General features: G+C 45.6%; 1 protein-coding gene across 2 annotated transcripts in view; it reads right to left on the bottom strand.

Annotated features, from left to right (window-relative positions):
- The window catches only part of Usp43 (ubiquitin specific peptidase 43), a 79,856-nt gene extending 69,681 nt beyond the window's left edge, over positions 1-10,175 (bottom strand). For both annotated transcript variants that reach the window (XM_004663140.2, XM_004663139.2), the window contains exons 1-2: positions 9,663-10,175; positions 1,124-1,255 (exon numbers count right to left, since the gene is read on the bottom strand). In XM_004663140.2, coding sequence (XP_004663197.2) covers positions 1,124-1,255; positions 9,663-10,175 — 645 coding nt within the window. The remainder of the gene's footprint in view (positions 1-1,123; positions 1,256-9,662) is intronic.
- Between the last annotated feature and the right edge of the window lie 392 nt (positions 10,176-10,567).

The raw sequence follows: 10,567 nt of genomic DNA on the forward strand, positions 1-10,567 counted from the left end.
TGTAAATGAACTCTAAATACATGTGCCACTTTGTGCATCTGGCTTTACAAGAGTATTGGATAATTGAACCCACGCCATCAGGTTTTTCAAACGAGCATCTTTAACTGCTGAGCCATCTCTCCAGCCCACAGGGTGATTTAAAAAGAAAGAAAGAATGAAAGAGAGAGATAGAGGAAGGAAGGAAGGAAGGAAGGAAGGAAGGAAGGAAGGAAGGAAGGAAGGAAGGAAGGAAGGAAGGAAGGAAATAAGCTTTGAAGCCAGAGCTCCTAAGCTAGAATCCTAACTCAGACCCTTCTTTAGCTGTGTGGCTTTGGGAAAGTTACCCAACCTCTGATATACGGTCACAGTCTCTTGTTCTTGAAGTTGCATGGTGGCATTTTAAAAGGGAAAGAACAGTTGTGTATGTCGAAAAGCTTCAAACAGAATAAAGGCTAGAGCTTCTTGAGACAGTCATTCTTTATTTCTCTGAATGTTAGGCTTCAAGCAAACCATGAAGGGCTGGGAAAGTAATGAATCAAAAACACAGAAAAACATTCCAAAGTTTCCCCAACCCGCTGGGGTTGTTTGTTTTGATTTTTCAGACAGAGTCTCACTATGTAGCTCAACCTCCAACTCATATGTAGCTTTGGCTGGTCTTGAACCCATGATCCTACTGCCTTAGTCTCCTAAGTGCTGGGGTTATAGGCATGTACCACCAAGCTTAGCTTTCCAAGGGTTCTTTTTCTTTTCTTAATGAATTTATGAGAGGGATAGGAATCAAGTGTTTCAACCGAAAGCAAAGTGAGAGGGGCGCAGATTGTATGTTAGCATAGCAGTACCCGGCAGGCCCAGCGCCTATAGCACATATAATACACGGAACAAAGTTTTAAAGGAAAGAATTTTTCAAACTATGAGCCATAATGAAACCCTACTCACTGTATCACTGGGATTAGAGAGGACAAGAATTACTTCAATAGAAGGAAACACTTTGTTTAAACAAACAAAAGCTGAAAGAAGGGAGTGAGACCAGCGCTGTGTATACGGTAGCCAGAATATAAAGGGATCTAAGAAGTTGAGTAAATATTCACAGAAAAAAAAGGAAAGAGACAGTCCAACGCGGTGTACTGTTTGGAGAGTGACTAACCTTCTCAGACACCAGCCCCCGGGCCGAGCCCTCCAAGTCCTCGTGGACACGGTCCAGCAACCAGAGCAGGAATTCCAGGGCATCATGCTGGGAATTGCCTTGGAACTGAGAGCCGTACTTAGAAACAGCATTCTGAAAGGAAATAAAAGCAGAGATTACTTTGGGCTTTGAAACGAATGAATAAAGGTGATATAAGCAACAAGCTACCATGTGGTTGTCATTCAGCCTGACCCGGGACGATAATGAGCAAATCTTGTGTAGAAGAAATGTCCTTTCCTGGGGTCTGGGGAGATGGCTTAGCAGTTAAAGGTGGTTGCTTGCAAAGTCTGCCAGGCAGAGTTCAATCCTTCCCAGCACCACATAAAGCTGGACATAGAGGTGTGCATACACCTGTGATCCAAGGCCATGTGACAATGAGAGGTGAAGCCCAGAGAACCCAAAATTCATAGTCTTATGTTCGTTTGCAGCAACAAGAAACAACCTGGTCTCACCGGGCATGGTGGCACATGCCTTTAATCCCAGTACTTAGGAGGCAAGAGGTAGGAGGATCGCTATAAGTTCGAAGCCACCTTGAGACTACATAGTGAATTCCAAGTCAGCCTGGGCTAGAGTGAGAACCTACCTTGAAAAACATAAATAAATAAATAAATAAATAAATAAATAAATAAATAAATAAAAAAAACCTGGTCTCAAAGAAGGTAGAAGACATAAACACTCTCCTCTGACCACCACATGCGCACACTATGGCACACATTCCCATAAATACACACACATGCAAATAAATCGATATATTTTTAATATAATTTATTTTTATTTGAGAGAGAGAGAGAATTGGTGCACCAGGGCTTCCAGCCACTGCAAACGAACTTCAGATGCATGCGGCACCTTATGCATCTGGCTTTATGTGGGTCCTGGGGAATATGAACCTCAAACCAGGGTCCTCAGGTTTCACAGGCAAGCGCTTAGCAGCTAAGCCATCTCTCCAGCCCCTGCTGAATGTTTTGACAGCGTCACCTATCTGTCCTTTCTTGGAGCCACGGTCCTTAACTGCTGGGATCCCACACTCCAGTGGCCTTCCCTCCATGGGTCACCACACAGGTGAACAGTCGTCTCACCTGCTCCCCCTCCCACCCGAATGCATCATTCCCATGGCCTCCGCTCTCTTTTTTGAGAATGGCCACACTGCCAGCAAAGCTGCCTCCCTAAAATATGATGTCACAGCTCCTTCCCTTCATTGAAATGCTGGATCTGGTTCTTTATTGTGAGCACTTTATTTTGGAGTCTTCCCTAAGCTTCCCTGCACATGGACCCCCATACAGGGATTGATTGCTTAATGCAGCAAAGAGAAACAGAAGACATAGGGAGGGACTGAGGAGTGGGGCCCAGTAGTGGGGCAACTTGCTTAACAGTGGTAGAGGACTTGCCCTGGGTTCAATTTTCAAAATTCACACATACAGGAGAGAGAGAGAGCAGATGGGCTGGAGAGATGGCTTAACGGTTAAGCGCTTTCCTGTGAATCCTAAGGACCCCGTTTGAGGCTCCGTTCCCCAGGTCCCATGTTAGCCAGATGCACAAGGGGGTGCACGCGTCTGGAGTTCGTTTGCAGAGGCTGGAAGCCCTGGCGCGCCCATTCTCTCTCTCTCCCTCTATCTGTCTTTCTCTCTGTGTCTGTCGCTCTCAAATAAATAAATAAATAATGAACAAAAAAAAAATTTAAAAAAAAAAGAGAGAGCAGATACCCAGCTTAATTTAAATTTCAAACAGGTAATGAGAAACTGTTTCAGTAGAAATATGTACCATATGATATTTGGAATATATATGTGTGTGTGTGTGTGTGTGTGTGTATTTACACTAAAAAGTTATGGTCTATCTGCATTTAAAATTAACCAGGTGCCCTATATTTTACCTGACAAACTTACCCCATACCACCCTCAAATCTTCCTCCTAATACTACTTTTTTTTTTCCTGTTGTGCAGCCAGCCCCCCCAATGCAGAATCTCTAACACCAGCCTTTTCTCTTCTCTCAGATTCTCCTCCTGTCAGCAGCTGCTAAGTCAGCATCAAGCGGTCTGGATTCTCCCCTCCCCCTATAGCAGATTGCCATTCCCACTGGCTGGTGAGTTCTTACTACCACTCACCCAGGTGAGGAGCCCTACAGAAGTCTAAGTAGGGGCCACACTCCACACATCTCCCCTGCCAGCCCATGAGACACATAGTGGACCAGGCCAATTTCCTTAACAGCCCAACAGGAGGTTCTAAAATTCCTTCCTTACTCCTCTACTCCTTACCTCATAGTCCAAGTTCCTCTGGTCTGTCCCCAGTTTACATCTCCCACTAGTCTCTGCCCTGTTTCTTGGATTTTATTTTTAAGGTAGAATTTCATGTAGCCATAGAGAACAATGAACTCCTGATCCTCCTGTCTCCACCTCCCATTTCCAGATTATAGGTACGCACCACCACCACTCAGGTGCCTCAAGCCTGCTTTCTACAATCTACACTTTGTTCTGCCTTCCAAGTGAGATCCACTCTTTCAGCTCATTGTTGGTCCTATAAGATTGATTCTCTTCCTCTTGGCCTGCTCATCACCATCAATCTCTGAGAAAAACCTGAAAACTTCAAGGCAGACGGCAGGACCTGGAAAACTGCCTGTCTGTGTAAACATTGTCATTCCACTCTGGGTGACTTAGTTTAAGGAAATGAGAGTCATAAGCAAGGATAACTCTATGAATCAAGATTATCTAGAAAGACAGCTATCTGTGGTGGTACACACCTCTAATTCCAGCACTGGAAAGGCTGAGGCAGGAGGATCTTACATTCCAGCCTAGCCTAGGCTACACAGCAAAACCTGGACTCAAGAAATCAAGGGCTAAATATGTAGCTCAATGGTAGAGAGCTTGCCTAGCCTACTGGGTTCCACCCCCAGCACCAGAAAAACAAACAACAAAACTTCCATTGCCAGGTGACAAGGAAATTAATATCCTGCAACAGTGTGGCTGTCTGTGTATGCACATGTGTGTATGCCCTCAAACGCTAATGACTTTCAATGTATTTCTTATTATTCCCAGTTATTTAATGGTTTTGGTTTATTTTATTTTACTTTTTATTTTTTTGGTTTTTCAATGTAGGGTCTCACTCTAGCCCAAGCTGACCCAGAATTCACTATGGAGTCTCAGGGTGGCCTCGAACTTGCGATGATCCTCCTACCTCTGCCTCCCAGGTTCTGGGATTAAAGGCATGCGCTACCAGGCCCGGCTGGTTTTGGTTGTTTTTAAATAATGAAAATGAAATCTAATATTAATATATTCTAAGTGGTTACTGCTTTTGACTTTCTGTTTTGCTTCTGACCTCATGAATGACAGCGAGAATTCTAAAATATGGATTTCTAGAACCATTTAGCAAGTTTCTTTCTGTCTGACAGTTTGTACTAAATCTCCATTTTATGTCTTACTGTTTTGTCAAGAACTTCCAAAACAAAAGTGTGATGGGGAAGCTGGAGATATGGAGACTTGGTATGGCACTTGCCTAGCATGTGCAAGGACCTGGGTTCAATTCTCAGTATGGAGAGAGAGAGAGACAGAGAGAGAGAAAAAAAAGAGGAAAAGTTATAAAGGAATCTTTATGTATTTATTTAATTTTACTGTTTTTATTTACTTACTTGAGAGCGAGCGAGCAGAGAGTATGGGCATACCACAGACTCTTGTCGCTGCAAACAAACTCCAGACACATGAGCTACATGGGTACCGAAGGATCGGACCTGGGTCTGCAGGCTTTGCAAGCACGCATTTAACTGCTGAGCCATCTCCTCAGACAAGAATCCTTATTTTTTAAAAGCTTCTGCAGGACAATCAAGGTCATGCTTAGCTACATAGCAAATTGGAGGCCAGTCTGGGCTACATGAAACCTTGTCTCCAAATTAAGTAAATAAAGTAAATAACAGAAAAATTAAAAGGTAAAAATAAGTGGTAGTGCTTCTAGTACATCAGTGTAGATCTAAATTTGAATTTAAGCACATAAGCTAAGAGATATTCCAGATGGCTGAAGTCCTTATTATAACCACAAAAAAGTAGAAAGTATATAAAATAAAATATATATATCACAAAAATGACATAGCTGAGTGTGTAGTGGTGCATACTTGTAATCCCAATACCCAAAAGACTGAAGCAAAAGGACTAAATTCTAGGCTAGCCTGGGTTGGACAGTGAGACTCTAGGTTTAAAAATATATAGATAGCTGGGTATGGTGGTGCACGTGCATTTAACCCCAGCACTAAGGAGGCAGAGGTAGGAGGGTCACTGGGACTACAGAGTGAGTTTCAGGTTAGCCTGGGCTAGAGTGAAATTTTACCTTAAAAGTAATAACTAAATAAATTAAAACAAATAAATAATTTAAAACCCCACCTTTAATCCCAGCACTTGGAACGCACACTTAGAATGCAGCCTAGGATAGAGTGACCCTGGTTCAAAACAAAAGGCCAAAAAAAAAAGGGTGTGTGTGTGTGTGTGTGTGTGTGTGTGTCTGTCTGTCTGTCTGTCTGTCTGTGTGTCTGTGTATGTGAGAGAGAGAGAAAAAACAATCAAATCTCAAACCTGTAGCATTGGGGTAAGAGGAAAAATGAGATAATCTGGGTAAAATATTTGTAGCAAATATGATAAAGGTAGAGAAACAAAAGGAACTTTAAGATAGAGCAGAAGGGTTACAGAAAGAGACAATCCCAAGGGCAGATAGATAAGGAACATGGGAGTGAGTCACTTCCATCTCACTCCTAATCAAAGAAATGAAAAGAAAAACAAATTTTTTTTCTTTTTACCCCTCGAGTAAATGTCATAGACATCTATTACAAAGAATGTAATACTAGAACAAATAATAAAGTATATACTGGGAAACTGCAAAGAAAATAGATCTTAAATGTTCTCACTGCCAAAAAATGTTAAGTATGTGCACTGATGGATATGCTACTGATTTTGAATTAATCACTTCATCATGTGCACACGTATCCAGATGCCATGCTATATACCACAAATATATACAGTTCTTACTTGTCAATTATAAGCTTCATAAAGCTGGAGGGATTAATCAAAGAAAATATATCTGAAATCTGACATAATTATTTAGAAAGAAATTTATCAATGTGGATGGGAAAATAATAAACCCAATGAAGTTAATTTAAAAAGAAAAAAGTGAGTAAACATTTAAAATGGATCAATATTACACAGGTACATGCACTTGTTCAAACACTAAATTCTACACTTAAAATGAGTATACTTGCCGGGTATGGTGGTGCACACCTTTAATCCCAACACTCAGAAGGTTGAGGTAGGAGGATTGCTGTGAGTTCCAGGCCACCCTGAGACTACATAGTGAATTCCTAGCCAGCCTGGGCTAGAGTGAAACCCTACTTCAAAAAACAAAAAAATAAAAATAAAATGGGTGTATTCACTACATATAATTTATACCTCAAAGATTTTTTTATTAAAAACATAAAAAAATTTAAAAGCAAAAGGCTATTCAAGAGTTATTCCTTTTCTTTAAATAAGTGATTCTACTTGTAGGAATTAAATGAATGGAAATGATGAAAGAGGAGGAAAATGATTTAAATAAAGGACTTGTAATATGGTGTGCTCAGTGGACACCTGGATAGTTCAGTAGCATTTCTATGGAAGAGTGGTTCTTTTGATAACATATACAATCATTAAAAGTTTTGTTGATTATTTTAATGATCAGAAGGTCATATGATAATACTTACATGATTTTAAAAGCCAGAATACAGAACCAGAATCTCCAATTGTTGGCATCTACTTTCAGACACTCCAGTAAATTTAAGATGGTTATCTCTAGGGATGGAGTTACAGATCTTCCGTATACACATTCCAATTATTTGAAATACACATATTCAACTACATCAATAGAAAAGTAAAGAATTATAGATAACAATATGAAGATTCTTAAAGTGTATTGAATTTGTTTTGTGAAAACAGTGTGGGAAGTTGAAGTGACTGTGGGTTCAAGAAAGGGAACAATCATCCCATCCCATTTGTAGGATTGGAGTAATGTCCACTATGCTGGCCCCTTCATGAGTAGGAGGCTAACAATCTATCGGAAAGCTTAATCTCCTTAATAATACCTTACATGGCTCATCCCCAACCAATGTTTCACCCTCTCAGCCCTAGACACATAAACTTTCAGCGGGGCATGGTGGCACACACCTTTAATCCCAGCCCTTGGGAGGCAGAGATAGGAGGATTGCTGTGAGTTCAAGCCCACCCTGAGACTACATAGTGAGTTCCAGGTCAGCCTGGGCTACAGTGAGACCCTACCTTGAAAAAACAAAAACAGACACATAAGCTTTCATGGATGCATATGACTGGTCTCTCAGCCTTGGCCCCACCCCCTCCACAGCAGTCATTTTCACTTCCTGGGCCAGGAATGCACTTTCTTTCCCACCTTCCATGTCCTTAGTTGACATCTCAGCTCAAATCCCAACTCAATGCTCAGTCCCTCTCCAAGGGAGCCCGCCCTGCTTCACACCTAAATCACATCCTCTGACCACACTGTCAGAACACCTTGTACTTTTTGCCTTTCTAGCTTGTCACTAGTTCTAATCTGCCTTTGTCACTACCATACTGACACCATTTCTCCACTAGGCAGTGAACTTCCAGAGAGCAGCCCCAAGATCTGGGATTGGACTTGTCAGTCATCACATAGCCCAGGTTCCCAGCAGTGTCTCCACATCCAAAATGTGCTGGGTAAATGAAAGTTTTTCATCATCCATTAAAAAGAAAGAAGATCCCCCAAGATTTCAATCCCTAACGTTTAACATTCTAGGAGTCTGAAATCCTCTGCACTGTCCTCCAAGGTTGACTACCTGAAAGTCCCAGGAAATTCCCAGACCATATCTCCCCCATTAACAACTTAATTTTTCAGTTTCCTCAAGGCACACAGGAGCTCCCAGACCCTGGGGATTTGACAGTAGAGAAAGATAGGAAACCCTGGTGAGTCATTGACAGTGATTACAAATTTGAGTGGTTTTTCCAAACTACTCATCTCTCTCATTGTGCTGTAGTAAGTGGGAGTGAATGCATCCGGCTAAAGAAAACTTACTCAAAGATCACCTCCCTTCCTCCTCTAGGTCTTTACAGATGTGGTGTAATTCTAGAATAACGAACACTTCCCTGGAGCCAGGCACCATCCTCAGCACTCTTACATGTCGCTGAGTTAATACAACCTTTTAATAAAGGAGTAGTCATTATGGTCCAATTGTACGAATGAGAAGAACTGAGGCACAGATTAGCTTGTTCAAAGTCACGGAGCCCCCGCGACCTTGCTCTTAATCGCTATACTACACTGCCTCTCAGATTTGAAAGGCTAATGTTGCCCAAAAATGTGCTTCTTCAGGAACAGAGGTAGGAGAGGAAGATGCAGGTTGGTCTCCTTGAAGGTGACCTAGCAAAGATGGCTTTCTCAGGCTGAAACTCAAGAAACATTGATGCTTACCGAATGAAGAATGACAGGCCTCCCACCGCCCCCCCCCACTTTAAAAAAATGTACTAATCACTAGTGGGGCAGAACTTTAGCTCTGCCCAGCAAAGCTGTGGTGTTGAAGCAAGAAGCAAGCCTTTGTGTATCAATGTTCAGGAGTATTTTCATCTCACTGGGACCCCATGTTAACCCAGAGTGAAGGGGTACACACAATTTAGTCTCATGACCTCATGGCATTCTCCACAAGGAGAACATGATCTTGCAGATGATAAAAGCCAATCTCATGCTCACAGGCTGTGGGGATTGAATCTGAATTAAAGGATGCCATCTGCAAAATAGTACACCCATTGACTCCCCTCTCCTGCTCACCACAGCACCTGGCCCACTGGTTCTCAGTGGTCGCTGGGGTGAGAATAATCCATAGCCTTTTCCCACTGCTTCCATGCCTCCAAGGTCAGACATGACCTGGTGGCCCGCGTCTGTCTCCAGAACTCCAGCAACACTACTTCGATTCCGTCTGCAATACACATCTCCTTTAGGCCTAGGCCCTTGGTATCTAACTGATCCCTCTGCCTGCCTGATTCCTAGATGTGGGCATGGCTGCGGTCTCTCCCAGCATTCAGATCTCCACGCAAGCACCCACCACCTTACACTGAGCAGGGCCCTTCAAAGACCACTTCCAGTTGTGGAACTCGCCCTGGCCTTGGCAATGCTGGCCACAGTAAGCCTCCTCCCGACACTTCAACAACTGTTGAATGCAAAACTGCTGCGTCCCCTAAGGACTGCCAGCGCTCCCTGTCTCTCTCTCACTCTCTCCACCTCCGCTCAAAATACCTGGGAGAAATTAATTCATAAAGAAAACACATATATGCAAGCCGTAGCGTAACACATCGCCTTGAAACAAAGGCGGTAACCGGAGACTGGACTGGTTAAGTGACATCTACAGAGGCCCCGCGAAAATCCTTTCCTGGTGGTGGTCCACGAGCTTTTCTGGAAGCCAGATCGGAAGGGTCCGGAGGAGGGTGCCGCGGGCTGCCGGGGGTGGCTGCGGGGCGCTGCCTACCTTGAACTCGGCAGAAAGTTGGGGCGTGTATTCGCGCGTCCAGAGCGCGCGCACCAGCGCCGCCAGCTGCTCGGTGACCTCGGCGCGGCCGGGCGCCGCCCGGTAGCGCCCAAGCGCCAGGAACTCGGCCAGCAGGTCGGTGTTGCTGAGACACTGCACCACGGCGTTCATGAAACAGGTGTTGCCGTGGTTCTTCAAGCCCTGCGCGCCGGGCGGCCGCGCCCCGTCGCCGGCGGGGAGTTGGGGTTGGGGTCCCGGAGGAGGAGGAGGGCGCTCCGGTCCGGGGCTCCCGGAGATGGATGGACCCGGGCCCGGGACGCAGGCAAAACCCCCATCGCCATCGTCCGGCCCAGGCTGGGGTGGGGGTCGGGGTCGGGGCGGTGACTCTCCCGGCCGGGAGCGGCTGCCCAGCGCCAGCAGGAAGCGGCTGAACAGGCGGCGCAGGGAGCGGCGGCGGCGGGGCCGGGGCGCGGGCGGTACCTCTGCGGCCGCGTCCTCCGGGCCCGGGTCCATGGTTCCCGCCCGACAGAGAGCGCAGCCTCCGGGCCCGGGGCGGACCAGCAGCTCGCCGGTCTAGGCAGCCTCCCGACGGACGGATCGGCACCGGCTACCTGCCCGCCAGGTGTGCGGGCACGGAGCGGAGGCGGAGCCGAGGGCGGGGCCGCCCCGCCCGGCGCGGGAATCCGGCTACAGGGCCGGCCCCGGGGCTGTGCCCCGTCACCCAGGCGGCTCCAGGGCCCGCCCCCTCCCCTCCTCCCCGAGGCCTCGGCGGGGAATGAAAGCCCTGGGAGCTCCCCACCCTTCCTTCCCCAAAGAACCAACAGTCCTGCGCTTCACCTCTGCTCGCCTTCCACGCCCATCCCACCGGCTGTGAAGATCACAGAGGGCTGGAAAATTCGAAAACG

The sequence above is a fragment of the Jaculus jaculus genome, chromosome 12, assembly GCF_020740685.1.
Source record: "Jaculus jaculus isolate mJacJac1 chromosome 12, mJacJac1.mat.Y.cur, whole genome shotgun sequence".
Classification (NCBI taxonomy): Eukaryota; Metazoa; Chordata; class Mammalia; order Rodentia; family Dipodidae; genus Jaculus; species Jaculus jaculus.